Source organism: Cynocephalus volans, chromosome 9, assembly GCF_027409185.1.
Source record: "Cynocephalus volans isolate mCynVol1 chromosome 9, mCynVol1.pri, whole genome shotgun sequence".
Lineage (NCBI taxonomy): Eukaryota > Metazoa > Chordata > Mammalia > Dermoptera > Cynocephalidae > Cynocephalus > Cynocephalus volans.
Window position 1 is genome coordinate 130,487,555 of NC_084468.1, and position 19,433 is coordinate 130,506,987.

The following is a 19,433-nucleotide window of genomic DNA, read 5'->3' on the forward strand; positions in this document are numbered from 1 at the left end:
AATATGAAATAGAAATAAGTTTTCACTCTTTAAAAAAGAGTATGATAAGAGAATAACAAATATCCCAGCAACTGGAAACTATTGTTAATTGACCTTTGAAAATTAACATTGGTGAGGTCCGGTTTAATGTTACTATAGTCAGAGCAAGATCTAAAAAACCTTAAGAATAGGAGAATGACAAAAAATGATTAAGGTTTTAGATTCTAAAGTGTTTATATAAACTTAGTGTGAAGGTGAATAGGACAAAGACAAGGGACTTAAAATCTTGAACCTTCGCTTCCCACCTGCAATATGGGGTGCCTCAGTGTGTATACACTTTACCATAGATTTTGAGAATGTTTAAAATGATTATTTGCAGGGGGATGGAGAAGTTTTCTTTTTAAAAGAATGTACCAAAAGGCATACTGACTCCACGGACAGAAGGTTTTGTTTCGACATAGAAGCTGCTGACCGGTAAGTTTATTGGAATTATTGGATGACATGAAAGAGTCATTTTAAAAGATAATTAAAAAAAAAAAAAAAAAAAAAGAGGTTAATTGCAGCTGTGATTTCCATGGCCTAGAAGAATGTTATCTTGGTACATTTCCAGGCTGTGTATTCATTATAAACTGTTTAGTCTTGGTGACTATGTTTAGCTGTGGAGTGATAGCTTCATCTTGACTGAAGTTTGAAGTCATTCAGACCAATGTTGTCACTTAAAAAATAACATTGGAACTTTCATTGTCGATCCAAGCCTAATTTGTGGGAGAAAGGGAACAGTAAGTGAGAGTGAATAACTGGGTGACAAAGCTAAGAATGGGTGGTGGTAGATAATAATATAGAAAAATATTCATGTTCGTGTGTGGGAATTTTCAGTGTATGTACTCTATGTGATGGAGGGTCTTAGGCAAACTGTGAATGTTTACTCAAAGAGTAGTTATTTTTTTCCTATTGTATGAGTTTCAGTTATTTAGTTATAAAATAATCCTTGCCGGAGAGGAGGAAGTAAAAGAAGGACAAAAGTTTGTTTATCATTATTACTACTTATCTGGCATTAATTTCTGTGTCCTCCAGTAGCACTAAGGGAAATCACGGGACTCATACAGTATTTCTTTTTTAGTCACTGACAACACAGAGATTCCTTGTCAGTCCTGGTTTTGGCAGTGATGGATTTTAGATAAGGCTTTTTCATGTTTGTATAGTAGTCTTATGATATGAAAAATTTTAAAGCAAACGTTCAGGTCAGAACCCGAGAATATAAAAATAATTAATGCCGCTTCTTCCCTTGGGTGATATAGCTGAGTCTATGGGGGTACTGCAGACAGGAAAGACCTGTGCTTTACTTTCCAATAAATGAATGGAAGACCAGGTACATAAAACTGTGTCCTTAAGCACATGATCAATTTGGTACTACCATGAAAAGGACAAGTAGTTAAGTAAGGATTTTTCCAAGATTGGAGAAAAGTAAAAGAGAATGTCAATGTAAAAGGTTAAATTTCAATCCAATAAGAACTTGTTCAAAAACTTTATAAAGAGATTCAGTCTGTAAAATATAATTTGAGCATGCATATGTGTGCGCACACCCATAGCCAGCATTTATATGAGTCCTAAGTGACAGGGTTTTATTTATTTTTTTGCATTTTACATAATTGTTTTATTGAAACATAATTGATTATACGTATTTGTTGGGTACAGAATTGACTGTTAATTTGAAATATGTGATGGTTAAATCAGGGTAATTAGCATATTTATCATTACAATACGTGATCATTCCTGGTGTCTGTTACCTGATTTCTTGCCGATGGCCCCCCCCACCCTTTCCCACCTCTAGTAACCACAGTTCTGTTCTCTCCTTCTGAAAGTTCAGCTTATTATTGATTGTTGTTTGTTTCTTTCTTTCTCTTTCCCTCTCTCCCTGCCTCCCTTCCTTTCTTCCTTCCTTCCCACTTATGAGTGAGGACATGTGGTATTTGTCTTTCTGTACCTGACTTATTTCATTTATAGTTTTCTCCAAGCTCATCCATGTTGCTGTACATGGCAGAATTTCATTCTTTTTTAAGGCTGAGTAGCATTTCATCATGTATATATGCACCACATTTTCTTTATCCAGTTGTCCATTGGTGGACATTTACGTTGGTTCCATAACTTGGCTATTGTAAAAGAGCCGCAGTAAACTTAGGAGTGCAGGTATCCCTTCAACATAATGCTTTCCATTCCTTTGGGTATAGACCTGATAGTGTGATTGCTGGATTGTGTGGTAGTTCTACCTTTAGTTGTTTCAGAAACCTCCATACTGTCATTCATGATGGCTATACTAATTTACAGTCCCATCAACAGTATTCCCTTTACTCTGCATCCTTGCCAGCATTTGTTATTCATGGCCTTTTTGATAATATCTACCTAGTCTAATTGGGGTGAGATGATATCTTGAGATGGATTTGATTTGCATTTCCCTGATTATTAGCAATGTTGAGCATTTTTTCATGTACTTGTTAGCCATTTGTATGTCTCCCTTTGAGAAATGTCTATTCAGCTCCTTTGCTCATTTTTTAATTGGATTTTTTTTTTTTTTTTTTTTTTTTTTACAGTTAAGTTGTTTGAGTTCCTTGTATAGTCTGGATATTAATGTATTGTCAGATGTATTTTGCAAATATTCCGTAAGTTGTCTTTTCACTCTGTTGATTGTTCCTTTGTGCAGAAGCTTTTTAGTTTCATATAATACCATTTGTTTTTCCTTTTGTTGCTTGTACTTTTGGAGTCATATTCATAAAGTCTTTTCTCAGACCTATGCCCTGAAGTGTTTTCCCCATGTTTTCTTCTAGGAGTTTTATAGTGTTAGGTCTTATAGTGAAGTCATTAATCCATTTTGAGTTGATTTTGGTATATGGCAAGAGGTATGGGTCTAGTTTAATTCCTCCACATGTGGATGCCCAGTTTTCCCGGTAACATTTGTTGAAGAGGCTGTACATTCCCCAGTGCATGTTCTTGGTGCCTTTGTCAAAGATCAGTTGGCTGTAAGTACGTGGGTTGATTTCTGTATTCTCTATTCTGTTCCATTGGCCTGAGTGTCTATTTTTATGCCAGTTCCATGCTGTTTTGGTCACTGTAACATTGTAGTATAATTTAAAGTCAGGTAGTGTAATGCCTTTAGCTTTAGGCTTTGTATATCTATGTAGAATTGCTTTGGCTATTCAGGGACTTTTGTTGTTCCATATGAATGTTAGGATTGTTTTTTCTACTTTTGTCAAGAAAGTCATTGGTATTTTGATGGGAATTGCATTAATATACTATTGGAAGTACTTGCCAGGGCAATCATGCAAGAGAAAGAAATAAAGGGCATCCAGGTTGAAAAAGATGAAGTCATGGTGTCATGACACCAAGGTCAAGGGTTTAACTCCCTGTGTGTCCAGCTGTGGCTCTCCACAGAACACTTGATGCTTCATGGTGGGGGATCCAGGGTAGCATTGGTCATGACAGCAATGCCACACAAAGCAGGAGGGCACAGGCACAGGTGCCCATGTTGGGGCATCCTTAGGCAGTGCTGTGGGCAAGCTTCCCTTGCTGCCTAGGTCAGACACTGGTGGGAGGAGGGCATTGCTGCAGAGACTGGTGGTCACAGAGCCTGGCTCTCTGAATGGGCTCCTGCTTCAGCAGGCTCCCTGCCAGTCCAGCACTTGTTGGATCCCTCCAGTGTTTGGCCCATTGGTGTTCCCATGCTATGGTGGGCCTGAGTGGGACTGCATGGCACCACTGCATACTGAGCAGCCTCTGCTGCACTGCAGCCTTGGGGGACAGCCAGTGCCAGTGTTTTAAATTATGTGTTTTACCTCGTTTAATCCTCACCACACCTTTGTCAGTTAGATATTGTTCTTCCCATTTTATGATGTGAAATTGAGGCATTCCATAGCTAGTAAGTGGAAGAGCTGAGATTTGAACCCCTGTGAAGGCTAAGCTCTTAATCACTCTGCTATAAGCCTCAGCATATTACCATATGATTAGGATTTTTCCTAAATAACTGATGGAGGCGAATCAGTAGTGTTGTTTTTCCAGAAAATGTGTTAAGTGAGGCTGGGGCATCCATTTGAGGGAGATTTTTAGAGATATGCTGGATGTTGGGGTGAAGGAAGGGGAAGGTTTCTGGCTCAAGCAACTAGATGGTGCCATTGACTAAGACAGAAAACAAAGGAGGAATAAGGATGGGAGAAGATGGTGAATTGGTGAATTCAGTTTTGGTCCTGTTGATTTATATCCCTGTGAGTCACTCAATAGAGAAATCCAGTAGGAAACAGTGCTTGGCAGCTACAGCAGTATTTGACTTGGTGTTTACCTTCTGCCTTTTGAAACTGTCCCATCCTTTATGACAGTGAACCGTTGAGGTTCTCAAATCTCTTGGTTCTCTCTGTTTCAGCCATGACTCTTACACATGGCCATTTCCCACATTTGTCTTTTCTTTTTTTCTGTATCTATTCATTCTCATGGTTTTGCCCTCAAAGTTTATCTTTCTACAATCTGTATTTTTCTTGCTCTTTTTTGTATTTGAACTGCTTTCAGAATCTTTAGCTTCTTAGATGGTGTATCTCCAATTCTACTCTTTATAATTCTTGGTGATTTTAGTATCGTGTTAGATGATTCTTTCAGCACTTTGCTTCTCGACTCCTTGGACTCCCCTCCTTGGGTGACCTTGTTCTTTCCCGTGCTCTAGCCATTCCCTGCTGTGATCGTTCCTCTGACCTTGGCATCACAAGGAACTGCAGTCCTGTGGTAATCTCAACTGTAAGCCTTTTTCTTTTCTGACACCACCTTCTACCTTTCCCTGCTTACTTTCTCCTAGTAAGTACCCCTAGGTTCCCCAATAAAGACCTATAATCAATTGATTTTACTGACCTTTGGCCCCCTTTTGCCCTAACTTCCTTCCTTTCCGACTTTAAATGTCATAGTCATCAAAGTCACTCTCTTTTTAATACCCTCAACTTCAATGCTCTTTTCCTTCTTTACTGTTCTTGGTCAGACTGTTCTTGGGTTGTTTTCACAACCCCAACTTAAGTAAGATTCAGTTCTGCCTTTTCTCTTCCTAGAGATACGTTTTGTCATATTCAATGGGATCACTTCAAATTTGTGACCACAAGCCTCAAATAGGCTATTAGTTAACAATAGTTAACATTAGTTAACATTAGTTTTGCCTCCTATCAGGATACAAAATGTTCTTACTTCATCCATCTCAAAAATAAAATCACCACCACCGTCGCTGAAACAAGCCTTCCCTTTTATCTACTGCTCATTTCTTTCCCCCCATAAACAGCAAAAATTCTTCAGAAAAAGCCATTATATTTATGGCCTCAAGTTTCCTTCCTCCTGTTCTCTTTTGTGCTCTCTCCAGTCAGGCCCATGCGCCACCTCTCCACCGCAGTTGATTTAGTTATCAACCGTCTGCATGTTGCTGCGTCCTTTGGTCAATTGTCAGTGCCCATGTTCTTATGTTCTTTCCTGGAGGTAGCATCGGACATGGCCCGTCACTCTTTCCTCTATGACATACTTGCTTCACTTGGTTCATGGGCATAACACCTCCCTCCTTTTTCTCCCATTGACTGGCTTTTTCATTTTTCACACTCCTTTGCCAGTTCTGCATTTCCCAGACCTCTTGAGGTTGGAGTTCTCTGGGGCTCAGTCCTTAGCTCTCTTCTCTCTTTCCTCATGCTCCCTTATGATCTTGTCCAGCCTCATAACTTTAAGTGCTGCCCATATGTTGGTAACTCCCAAATTTGTTTTCTCTACCCGGCACTCTTTCCTGACCTCCAGGTTCTTATATCCAGCTTCTGCTCAATATTGCTGGGATGTCTAGTATACATTTCAAAGAGTGAAGATGTGGGAGATAGAGGTTGGTTTTTGTAAATTTTCTAAGAATTCTTTGGAGGGAGGTATATTCTCTTTATGAGATCCAGCATTTTATATAAGTATATGAATTCAATCCTACCATATAAATACTAATACATAAATATTTCTTTCAGAAGTAATACATGCTTAGTGTTAGTCTTAACTTTTTCTAAAGCTCCTTGTTTGACTTGGTATGTGTCTCCTTGAGTCTTCAAGATCAAGCTACTTAAAAAAAAATTACAAGTTCCTGTTGTGGGGTTTCTTTCCTCATTTCTAAGCAGAAACATCTATTCAGGTTTAATGTTATCCATGGATAGTGTTGGGGGGCCCCTTAGGTTCCAGCCACCCCCTGCCGTCAGTGTTTTGCTATTGGTCTCCCACTTGTAGAGCATGATCTAGTGGTGGGGGGTGTGCTTTGAGACCTCTACTCTAATTCTGGGGATTTGAAGGCATTATTTAGTGAAAAGTTTGAATGAAATAAGCTCTTCTCCTATCTATTTCCATGATTCCTTACCCAGTAGGCTACTGGGAATTATAATTAATTTGTTCCTTATCTGTTAGATTCTGAATTCTATGAGAGTAGGAACCCTGTCTCACTTAATATTACTTGGTACTGAAATACCAAATTTAATGCTTTACATATGGTGGGCATTTATGAAATTTGTACTGGATTAAATGAAATTGAATTATTGATCAGAAGGAACAGAACTGGCATTAGATTCAATCAAGCAGCTGTCCGTCAACTGTCCTTTTCTTCTGTACCACACTGCTACACTGTGAGCTCTATCCAGTGTTTTTATTCTGCTTAAAGAAAAATAAGCTTATTCTGTTTCTGAGTGTGTAGGTATTGTAAGTAGATTTCTGATACACTTTGTGCAGAATTCCTATTAGGTACCTTCATATTGTTGGGGAAAATGCCAAAATAATTTTCTCATAAGCCTGTTTTGTCCTTGAAGTAATATTTTGTCCTTGAAACTCTATTTGCTTGCTCCACAAGTCTGGCTATTAATCACTGCTTGTATTTTTGGCTTCTGTAACCGAGCTCGCTTATCTGCACAGACCACATATGCTAGCCTAGTGAATGCTGTGAAAAGGAAAAAAAAATGTAAAACCCTGGAAGAGTCCGCTTATAAAAACCTTGTAAGACCTGAGCTCAGGGTCCAGATTTCCATGCATTAGATTGTCTAGACCTGCCAGCATAATAAAATACCTGACTCTCCAAGCCTCTGAGCACTGACCGCTTCTTTGTCCAGTCTGTTTCCACAACATTTTCTGGTGCATTGGCCGGGAAGCAACTCAGACTGGCCCCTTGAGCCACCAGTCCAGGCAGGGTGACCTGGTGGATTGGCGATGCCACGAAGAACTGAAGAGGCACCACCTGGTCATTTTGTTCGGATCTTGGAGAATGGGACCTTGCTGGTCCTGGGGAGCGCTGCCCGACTGGACTCAGCAGAGGGAAGGACCAGCCAGAACAACCTCCCCTGCCACCTTCTGCAGGGCAGGTAGTCACCCTCCCCCATCAGTTCAGTCAGGCCTGTCTATGGGTGGAAGAGGAGCTTGATCACCTTCTGGAAGGGCCTCTTTGAGAGCCTGATTGGTCCCTGAGCATTTGTGCTGGATCTTGTAAAAGGTCCATCCAGTTGGGGCCTTGTGGCAGGGCCTTTCTGTTCTGTGCCGGACCTTGTAGTAAGGTCTATCTGGTCGGGGCCCTGTGGCGAGGCCCTTCTGTTCAGCTCAGGTGAGGGTTTGGGGGAGGGAAATGTCTAACTTCTGTTTGAGTGTGTATGAGTGTTTGTGTATGGAACCAAGCGATAAATGCAATTTCTGAGTGGCTTCCAGCCTGCGGGTCCGTGGTCATGTTGTAAGGCATAATGGTGATTCCAGTCCCTGGTGGTCTTCCTTCTCCTCCAGGAGAAGGGGGGCTCCTTACCCCTGTCTCCCCGGTGCAGTGAGGGATCTGTGAGGGGTCCCACACATAGTGGAAGGAAACGCCCTTGTTGATGCCTGAATGCCTCTGGTGCCCCTGAAAGAGAGGTGGGAGTTTCTTCTTGGACCAGGGTGACGCTGAAGGTTGGATCCATCTCCTAAACCCTGACAGGCCCAGTCCATGTTAGGCTGACCGCTCTGCCCTTGGAAATTGGGGGAATGCTTCTTTGAAGTAGTTGCTGAGACTTATTTTGACCCTCCCACACTAGAACTCCTCAGCCACCTCACCCTACCACCATGCCGCTGCTCCTTTTGTGCCGAGGATCGAGACACTATCCCATTGTACCAAGTCGCTTGGCCTCTTGGGTCCAGACCTCCCCGGAACCTGTTTCTTTCCTCTCTGGATCCAGTTCCCCTTGTGATTCATCTCTTTTGCCACAGACCAATTTTCTGGCCCCCTTTCTCCTCATGATCGCCTGGCTACCATTCCTTAGAACCCTGAGAGGTTTTTGTTAGAGGCCCTTTGACCTTCCTCCATGCTCTCATGTGTCACCCATTAGATCCCCTCATTAGGCCAGTAGCTTGTAGGTTTCCCTGAAAGTGTTCCCCCCTCGCCCCGTATTCTGGAGGTCAGACCGCTGCAGGACCTGGCCTTCTTGAGCCTGATCAGCCTCCCCCTCTCCCAAGCCAGTGGGAACTTTTTGCTTTTGAGAAGTAGAGTCACCAGCAGCATCTGGCGTGCAAGCCCCGCTGGTCTGCCCAGTCCAGCAGCAGCACAAAGAATTCCCACCACCATGGGAGGGGCTGCCTCTAGACCCATGGTTTTGGAGTGTATGCTAAAAAGCTTCAAAAAGTGGTATTCAGGGGAGTATGGGATTAAAATGACCCCCGGGAAACTCCGGATCCCGTATGAATTAGAATGGCTCACCTTTGGGGTTGGGTGGCCTCCAGAAGGGACCCTAGACCTCCTGAAAGTTCAAGCAGTTTATGAGGTCATTACAGGGAAGCCAAGACACGTGGACTAATTTCCATACATAGTCTCCTGGCTGACTATAGCTATGACTCTGCCACCCTAGGTCTGGTTCTGTGTTTGTAAGGGAAAGAGTAAGGTCCTTGCTGTACAAACAGTGCGGAAGTCAAAGCACAATCAGAAAGAAATATAAAGGCCTATATATCAAGGAGACCCAGATGAAGAACTTTTGCCTCCGCTGTATCCCACCCCTTCGGGGATGCTTGGCCCCAGGCACCCTTTGCCAGACAGCCCCCCAATGTCAGTTCCATTGACCCCACTAGCATCATCGCCAGAAAGTCCAGAGAGTCCTGAAAGTCCTGAACTGGTGGGGAGATGACTCTGCTCTGCTCAACAAGTTCCAGCCCTCCAGATGTCCCTGCGGGAGACCTGAGGCCCACAGCAGGTCAATCCAGATGGTGGTATACAGCCAGGATGCCCCCTCTTTTACTATCAACCCTTCACAACTACAGACTTCTTGAATTGGAAACACCATAATCCTTCATGTTCACAAAAGCCCTAGGCTCTCATCTGTCTCTTGGAGTCGATTTTCCTTACTCATCAGCCTACCTGGGAAGACTGTCATCAGCTACTCCTCACCTTCTTCAGCACCGAGGAACAGTGATGCATCCTGACCAGCACTAGGCAGTGGTTATGAAAGCAGGCACCTACAGCTGCCATGGATCCTGAGACCTGGGCAAGAGATGCTGCACCAGACACAGCGCTGAAAAGGGCCTTCAACGAAGAAGAGGGGAGGAATCAACTCTGCTGATATAGAGGGACCTTCTCCAAGGGCTGAGAGCAGGAGCCAGGAAACCCACTAATATGTCCAAAAGAACCATCATGACACAGAAACCTGATGAGCCACCTGCAGAATTTTATGAAAGGTTACACGGGGCCTTCTGAATCTGCACACCATTTGACCTGAAGCAGCCGAGAATCAACGGATGGTCAGTGCAGCCTTTGTGGCCCAGTCCTGTGCTGACATCCGTTGCAAGCTTCAAAAGCTAGAAGGTTTTGCTAGGATGAATGGCACGCAACTCCCAGAGGTGGCCAACAAGGTATTTGTCAGTCAAGATCAGGAGGCCCAGAAAGAGGCAGATAATTGCCTGAGACAGAAGGTGGCACTCCTGGCAGCAGCACTCAGTCCAGACTGGAGCTCTGCACTGAAGAAGAAGAATGCCTGCTGAGAAGGGTGGGCACCCCTACAGTTCAGCCAGTGTGCTTTTTGCAGGGAGTTTGGCCATTGGAAAAATGGGTGCCTAGAAAGTGGGAGAAACCCCAACCAACGTCCAAAGATAAGGCACATTCTGGAAAGAAAAAATATGAGCCTGAACTCTCAAGCGAGGAGTTCCAGAACCTCATTGGCCTTGCAGGAATAGGCTCAGCTTAGGAAAGACCAAGCTCCCTGTTCCTGGGCCCCTAGGAGCCCATGGTCAAAATGGTGATGGGGGCCAACCTATGGCTTTCATGATGGATAATGGGGCAGAACATTCTGTAGTCACCCACCCAGTGGCTCCATTCTCAGGTCAAAAGGCTACCATCGTGGTGCTGCAGGGACACAAGCAGACCAGCCATTCTGCAAGGCCTGTCCAGTACCCACACTAGGAAGAGAGTTGCTGAGAAAACTAGGGGCACAAATAACCTTCACACCCAGGGAAGCAGCTCATTTGACTTTAAGTAACAAGGAAACCCTAATGATGGTTGTATTGGTACCCAGGGAAGAGGAATGGCACCTATACACCAAGGCTGAAGAAGACTCAAACGTAGGACCACTGGACCTTAAGACTGTTTCTTTAGAGGCTATTGCTTGGTCTGGGCAGAATTGGGACCCCTGGGTATGGCAAAGAACCATGCCCTGGTAATTATAGAGCTAAAACCAGGGTCTATGCCAGTGAGGGTAAAACAATACCCAGTCCTGTGGGAAGCTCAGTTGGGGATCCAGGAACACATCCACCGGTTGTGAGAAGCAGGAATCTTGGTGGAGTGCCGTTCGCCCTGGAACACGCCACTCCTGCTGGTCAAGAAGCCCAGTGGAAAGGGGTACCATCCAGTCCAGGATCTGCAAGCTGTGAACAAGGCAGCTTGTTCACATCCCATGTTGCCCAATCCTTACACGCTCCTGAGTCTGCTTCCTGTAAAGGCTAGATGGTTCTCCTGTTGTGATCTCAAGGATGCCGCCTTCTGCCTCTGACTGGTGCCCAAAAGTCAGCCACTGTTTGCCTTTGAATGGGAAAATCCCTGAACTGGAAGGAAAACTCAACTGACCTGGACTAGGCTGCCGCAAGTGTTCAAAAACTCACCTGCACTCTTTGGAAAGGCACTAGCTTCAGACTTTGCTGTCTTTCCAGGAGACAGATTGAATTGCACCCTTCTTCAATATGTTGATGACATCCTCCTGGCTAGTCCCACACAGGAAAGCTGCTGGGAAGGAACAAGAGCCCTACTGAGTCTGCTCTCTGACTTCGGATACAAGGAGGTGTCATGGGAAAAGGCACAGATATGTCAACAGAAGTTCAGATACCCAGGCTGCCACATCTCTGAAGGACTCTGCTTGCTGGGAATAGAAAGGAAATGAGCTATTTGTGCTATATCCCGACCAGACATCAAGAGAAAAGTCCGTGAGTTCCTTGGGGCTGCCGGCTTCTGTCGAATCTGGTCACCAGGATACTCAAAAAAGGCTAATCCCCTATATGAAGCAATCAAAGGAGCTGAAAGGGAGACTGTAGTGTGGGGCCCGGAGCAAGAGCATGCATTTTTAGACATTAAAACCCTGTTAACCCAGGCTCCTGCCCTTGGGATTCCAGATATAACTTAGGACTTCAACCTCTTTGTACACGAGAGAGATCATGTGGCTCTGGGGGTCCTCACCCAGACCCTAAGGCCCTTGCAGAGGCAGGTGGCATACTTGTCCAAACAGCTGGATACTGTGGCAGCCGGCTGGCCACCTTGCCTGTGGGTCTTTGCAGCTACTGTCACCTTAATCCAAGAGGCAGAGAAACTGACTCAGGGACAAAAATCTCAATGTAAAGTTCTCACATGCAGTGACCACCCTAATGAACAGTCGCGGATGCAAGTGGCTGACCAACTCCAGGGTGACTCACCATCAAGGACTCCTCTGTGAAAACCCCCAGGTGCACTTTGAAACAGTGCAGACTCTGAATCCAGACTACCTGCTGAGTCCGGCTCCCCAGACCACGACTGTGAAGAACTGATAGATGAAATATACTCCAGCAGGCCAGGTTTGACAGACTTGCCTTTGACCCAGACATGGAACTGTTCACAGACAGGAGCAGTTACATTGAGGAAGGACAGTGAAGAGCTGGAAATGTGGTAACAACTCATAAAGAGGTTATAGAGGCAAAATTCTTGCCCCAGGGTCAGTCAGCACAGCAGGCAGAGGTATGGGCACTTATCCAGGCACTCAGACTGAAAAGGACAGCGGGTCAACATTTATACTGACTCTTTTTTTTTTTTTTTTTTTAAATTAGCCATTTTATTTTTTTATTTTTTTGTGACCGCGCTCAGCCAGTGAGCCAAGCGGCCATCCCTATATAGGATCTGAAGCCGCGGCGGGAGCGCTGCTGCACTCCCAGTGCCGCACTCTCCCGAGTGAGCCACGGGGTCGGCCCTACACTGACTCTAAATACGCCTTTGCAGCCTTGCATGTCGGGGCCTGCTAATGGCAGGAGGAAAACGATCAAAAACAAGGAAGAAATTCTCCAGCTTCTCGAGGCAGTTTGGGAGCCCACCCACGTGGCCATTATCCACTGCAAAGGCCATCAAAAGGGCACTGACAGGATCAGTGAAGGAAATCACTTGGCTGATCAGATGGCCAAGAGAGCAGCGCCTAAGCAGAGCCTGCTAAAAGCCTTAAGGAAACTGCCAAAATCATGCTGGTACCAGAGATGGCACAGCAGATAAGTATGCAAAAGAGGAGGCTCAATGGGCAGAGAAAGAATTAAATCCCTGAAGGATGGTGGGAGCTCCCAGAGCACAGACTGGTGGTTCCTCAGTGGCTGGTCCACCGACTCACACACTGGGGTAAAACGGCTCTGGAAACCATTCTGAGTTACTACTACTTCATCCCCAAATTGGCCTCTCTTTGTGCCCAGGTCAGCTCATGATGCCCGACCTGTATTCCAAACAATGCCAAGCAAAGACTCTGGCCAGCCCCCCAGTTGGGACATCACCTTTTCGGGTCCTGGAAGTGGGCTTTACTGAAGTAAGTTCCTGCAGGGGCTATAAGTTCTTGCTGGTGGTGATATGTACCTTCACTGGATGGACTGAGGCATTGCCCACAGTCTGAACAAGCCTGAGATGTCACAAAGGCCCTTTTAAGGGAAGTGGTCCCAAGATATGGGCTCCCTCTCACTATGGGGTCAGACAATGGGCCAGCATTTGTCACAGATGTCATTCAAGGACTGGCCAAAATGCTGGAGATAAGATGGAAGCTCCATACAGCACATAGGCCACAGAGTTCAGGGAAAGTAGAGCGCATGAAGTGGACCCTAAAGACCACATTAGCCAAGCTCTGTCAGGAGACAGGGCTACCCTGGATAGATATGCTTCCCTTAGCTTTGCTACGGGTCCGATGTATGACGGGGCCATCAGGATATTCCCCTTTTGAGATTATGTATAGAAGACCACCCCCGCTTATAGCTAGAATGCAGCGGGCCCCTCACTAGCTTGGGGAGGTAGAGATATCACAGTACTTGCAGTCACTGGCTAGGACTTTCAAGCAAATAACCAAGACAGTTTTAGAAGGAGCTCCCTTCCCTTTAGGAAGTTGGGCTCATCAGTTTCCACCCAGTGACACAGTGTGGGTAAAAGATTAGAAAAAGGCTCCTTTAAAGCCAACCTGGATGGGGCTGCACATAATTGTATTAACCACCCCTACTGCAGTTAAGGTGGCAGGTCTCACTCCCTGGATCCACCATATGCAGGTGAAACAGGCAGCCTCCCTAGGTGACGTCAACTCATGGTCTGTGAAGGCTGATCCCTCTGACCCGTTCAAGATCCAGCTCTGGAGACATTCCAAAACCCATCACAGCCCTGCTTTGGTCACACTGGAAGCTGACCAATCCACGCACGGCCAAAGCTTGAGGATTTTGTCGCTGCAGAATATAGCAAGTACACTGATAAACTTTTATGAAATGATAAACATATGTCACCCCTTGCCTTTAGTTTTTGTTATATTACTTGCCTTGCTATTTGCCATAGGACTGACAGCAGTTGCCCCAAAAGATTGGAATAGAATAGAAAAGCTCTTACTAGCATTCTTTTATTTCCTGTCAACAGGATGTTTCTTAGGCATCTCATGGTGGCAATGTGCCTGTTAAATTAACCCTTTCTTTACTCTATCTGCCTGTCAAGAGTGTTAAGTTTTATTCTGCGATTAATAATAGATTTCCTTGTTTAACTTTATACCAGAACATGGGACTGTTACACTTCCACCTCCTGGTGTTAGTCCGTGGAGCCTCTCACACAGGCTCTACTGAACTGAAGTTGAAAGGATCCCTCACCTGATCCACCACATGACTTTTTCAATCTCTTAGGCATGGGTATATTTCCAGACAACTGGGTACCTGTATGTAAATGCCAGGGCCTCAAGTCTGGGGCCTTTAAACAAAAGGGAGAAAGAAGGAAAAAGCAACCCTGCCTCCTATCAAATGGGACTAAGGTCCAAGGTACTTGAGGGCCTGATGGAGTTTATTTCTGCTCTGAAAACCCCAACCCATGTATAAACATCTCAAATGGTAAGAGGTCCTGTGTACATATAGGCCCTCAAGGCAGGACCCAAGAGGTCCTGATTGAGCCTACTCTCTCGAACATTCAGGTCCCCATGATCACCCCAACTGGCCATCAAGAGATGGGATTTCTCACCCAACTCAGGGCCTCCTTCGAAGAGACCCTAGACTTATCCATTGTTGGTGAGAACCTGTTTATGTTATTGGCAGAAAACATAGCTAAAACCCTGAACATATTGCACTGTTGGCTATGTGGGGGAGCCTTCATGAGTGAAACTTGGCCATGGAAAGGGTCGAGTTTAGAGGTTCTCCAAATTCTCCTATGGAATAAAACTATTACCCCACAGGCACCTGTCCCCCCATCCCCAGTTGGATTTTATCTTCAGAAGTTGTAGGATGAGACTGCCTGAGCAGAAGGGGCCAAAGGTTCACCCAAAAGATTGGAGAAACCCCGTGCCAGCAGGTATACTCCTTAAATGAAGCAATCTATACCTGGTGGTCTAACACCACCACCCAGTATTGGGTCCGACTTACAGCCAATAAAATGACCCACAACTGTTCCTGCATTCCAAGTACTAGATACCCTCAGTTGCAGAGTTGTGCAGGATCTTGGCCCTTCCAGGGAATTCCTAAAATTAACTGGTATTGGAAAAAATCTGAATTCAACTGATCTCAAAGTTTGGGGGGGCACCTGCAGGACTTTTCTGGATCTGTGGGAGAAAGGTGGAAGGGTGGAATGGATGTTGCACTCTGAGAATTATTCTGCCACGTTTTTTCTTGTTATCCCAGGAATGGGGCCCACAGTTAGGAGTCCCTCTGTATGATGATGTAAGATCTAAACGATCTATCAGTACAACAGGCATAGGGGACATAGGGGGAACTCAAATGTGGGGAGAGGATGAATGGCCTCCCCAATGAATAATACAATACTATGGACCAGCCACCTGGGCTCAGGATGGTAGTTGGGGTTATAGAACCTCCATCTATATGCTAAACCGCATCATAAGATTACAAGCGGTTTTAGAACTAATCACCAATAGAACTGCCTCAGCACTGGAACTCTTGGCCAAACAACAGTCCCAAATGAGAGCAGCCATTTATCAAAATAGGCTGGCATTAGATTACCTCCTAGTGGAAGGAGGAAGAGTTTGTGGAAAACTCAATTCTTCGGACTGCTGCCTTCATATAGATGACAACCATAAAACAGTTACTGACATAGCCACACAAAGAAGAAAATTAGCTCATGTTCCAGTACAAAAATGGTCGGGAATAAATCTCAAGGGGGTCTTTGGTGACTGGTTTGATATGCTTGGAGGATTCAAAACAATAATAGGAGCTGTTCTGTTCATTTTAGGTATCTGTCTGATCTTACCCTGTCTACTCCCTTTGTTAATGCACAGCATTCATGCCACCATAGAAACTTTGGTCAAAAGAAAAACAGCCGGTAGTCTGCTAGCCTTAACAGACTGTGCCTCCCTCAAACGTCTCTTAGACCCCGAAAACAATATTGAATAAGGTGATGCTCACTCAGAAGTCTAGAGAGAGCATCAAAGGGGGAAATGTTGGGAAAAATTCCAAAATAATTTTCTCATAAGCCTGTTTTGTCCTTGAAGTAATATTTTGTCCTTGAAACTATATTTGTTTGCTCCACAAGTCTGGCTGCTAATCACTGCTTCTGTTTTTGGCTTCTGTAACCGAGCTCGCTTATCTGCACAGACCACATATGCTAACCTTGTGAATGCTGAGAAAAGGGGGGGGGGGAATATATATATATGTATAAAAAACCCTGGAAGAGTCCACTTTTAAAAACCTTGTGAGACTTGAGCTCGGGGTCCAGATTTCCAAGCGTTAGCTTGTCTGGGCCCTCTGGTGTAATAAAAACACCTGACTCTCCAACCCTCTGAGTGCCAACCGCTTCTTGATCCAGTCTGTTTCCATAACAATATAGCAATTTCACAGTTGATTGCATATGTTTAATATGAATATATTTTGTCTTCTTTCCAAGTATCCATTTTTGCTGTTTTAATTTTTGGGTTTGAAAGAGTGGTCAGGTAGCATTGTAACTGTAGGTGATATTTAATAAACTCAATATAGAGCCTGGGCTTGCGTTTGATTTGTGTAAATGTAAATCAAGAGTTTTCACTTAATTGAAGCATTAGTTCATATCAGGTTTGGTTGCATGTAACAAACTCAAAATAAGGTGCTTTAAACAGTGTCAGAGTTCTTTTTTTCTCTCGTTTGAGATGCCCAGAGATGGCCAGATCAGAGTTGATATAACTCAGAGTGGAGGCTTTTAAATCCCAAGATTGGGAAATTGCTGTCTTTTGCTCTCAGACATCCATGTGCTGCTCTGATACTTATGGGATCTTTTACTGAGAGCAAAGGGGAGAATTGTCTAATCGGGGGGGGGGGGGTGTGTGTGGAGTCTAACCAGCCATTATTGTTTTGATTACCAGTGGTTAGATGGATGTGTGCTTCATTCTTTTCTCTCTCCATTCATTAAAAGGTTACTTCGAATATTTTCTTAGCTAAAAGGAGCATTTAAGAACATATGTGCTAAGAATATCATCAAAGTGAAAAACCTACAGAATGGGAGAAAATATTTGTAAATCATATGTCTGATAAGGGACTTGTTTCCATGATATATAAAGAACTCATAACTCAGCGAGACAAATAAAATTTTTTAAAAAATGAGCAAAAGATCTGAATTAGACATTTCTCCAGAGAAAAGATGCAAGTGGCTAATAAGCACATGAAGAGATGCTTAACATCATCATCCATTCGGAAAATGCAAATCAAAACCGTAGAGTGATACCACTTCATACTCAGTAGGATGGCCATAAGTAAAAAATCAGATAGTAACAAATGTTAGCGAAGACATGGAGAAATTGGAACCCTCATGCATTGAGGGTGGGAATTTAAAATGGTGTAGCTGCTTTGAAAGCAGTTTGGCAGTTCTTTAAAAAGTTAAACATAACGGTTCCATTTGACCCAGAATTTCTGCTCCTAGCTATGTACTAAAGAGAAATGAAAATGAATGTTTGCACCAAAACTTGTAAATGAATATTCATAGGAGCATTTATTCATAATAGTCAAAAAGTAGAAACAACCCAAATGTCTATCAACTGATGAATGGATAAATGTGTATCCATACAATGGAAAACGATTTAGCAATAAAAAGGAAGAACTATAAAAACATCATGCTATGTGAAAGAAACCAGTCATAAAAGACCACATATTACATGATTCCATTTATGCTAATTGTCCAGAACAGGCAAATCTGTATAGAAGGGTAGTAAATCAGTGGTTGCCTAGGTCTGGGGTTTGTAGGGAAATGGGAAGTGACTACTAATGGGTAAAATTTCTTCCCTCCCGGTGTGATAAAAACGTTCTAAAATTGATTTTGGCAATGGTTACACAAGTCTCTGAATGTATTAAAAGCTTTTGAATTGTACAGTTTAAGTGAGTAAATTTTATGGTGTGAATTATATCTCAATAAAGTTTTTTTGTTTTAAAAGGAACACAGCTCCAAATAAAGAAGTACTATAACTATAATAAGGGTCTTAAATGACTATAAACGTTCACGGCTTCGTGCCAGCCACATTTCAAATACTATGGGCTGTGAAATGAACATGTCACTCATTTTAGGTTGGAAAAATAATATTTGTATAATTGTTTTCTCCATGGCAAGATTACTCTGTCAGGAGATGTAGCTTTCTTCCCTGAAAAGATCAGCCTCTTCCCGCCCCAACAATTTTGTTACATAAAGTGCTTTTAGCTTCACTGGCATTCTTGCCACGTGCCACATTGTGCTGTGACCCCCCCCACACACATTTGCTTGATAAATAAGTACCATTCTGTGAAGTTCTCCCACACATCACATTCAGGCACTGCTTAAAGAAAATGCTTCCCATTTTGCTCTCATAAATCTGACATTTCAAATATTGTATTTGGTTTGGTTTTACCTAGTTCTAGTAGATCACTCTTGAAAGGATGGCAAGATGCTTCTTACTTTTATAATTCACCCATTTATATTTTTATGATGACAAGAGGGGGAGAACACCTGTGTATCTGAAACATAGGTTTAGAGTGATTTTATACCGATGACTTTATTTAGCATCTGTGTGTGTGGAACTATACTGTTCCTCACTTTAAAAGAATTAAGAGTATGTTGCTTCCAGATACCCATGCAAATAGACAGAATAATAATGTTTATGTAACACATTAAGTTTAGTAATATTTGTAAGTATTTTTTAGTGCATCTCATCTAGGCACCTAGATGATTATTGAGTGTTTGGCATCGAGAATGCAAGAGTAAACCAGAAACGAGTAGGCCTGAACTTAAGGGAGTTCACAGACCAGGAGGGTTCACAAACAAATAACAATTCAGAGGTCCATGGTGCTGTGAGAGTGGAGAAGCATTAGGGAGTGAGGCTGGCTGGGAAAGCTTACTATAGAAAGTGATTTTTAAATTGACTCTTGAGGATTAGTTAATAGTTTGGAAACTCAGAGGAAGGGAGGCCCAAAGCAAAATAAATCATAGGAAGTCTTGAGAAAACATGTTGCAATAGTCCTTGAAATCAGAGGTTCTTAACCGTGGGCTATTTTGCTCCCAGGGGACATTTGGCAATATATGGAGACATTTTGATTGTCATAACTGTGTGTCTGTGTGTGCACGTGTGTGTTGAGGGAGGAGTTGTGGTTGGCAGAGGGCAGGCAGTGGCTACTGACATCTAGTGGGTAGAGGCCAGCTATGCTGCTAACATCCTCCAGTGCACAGGACAGTCCCCACAACAAAGTATCATCTAGTCCAAAATGGTAATAGTACTATTGTTGAGAAGTCCCGCTTTTAAAGCATTTGATAAGACAACAAATGCTTGTTGAATTGAATGGTACTA

At 43.5% G+C, this 19,433-nt stretch overlaps 1 protein-coding gene across 2 annotated transcripts in view; it reads left to right on the top strand.

Moving 5' to 3' along the window:
- Nucleotides 1-19,433, top strand: part of ARHGAP10 (Rho GTPase activating protein 10) — a 300,664-nt gene that overhangs the window by 130,051 nt on the left and 151,180 nt on the right. For both annotated transcript variants that reach the window (XM_063107709.1, XM_063107710.1), the window contains exon 10: nucleotides 359-453. In XM_063107709.1, the coding sequence (XP_062963779.1) occupies nucleotides 359-453 (95 nt within the window). The remainder of the gene's footprint in view (nucleotides 1-358; nucleotides 454-19,433) is intronic.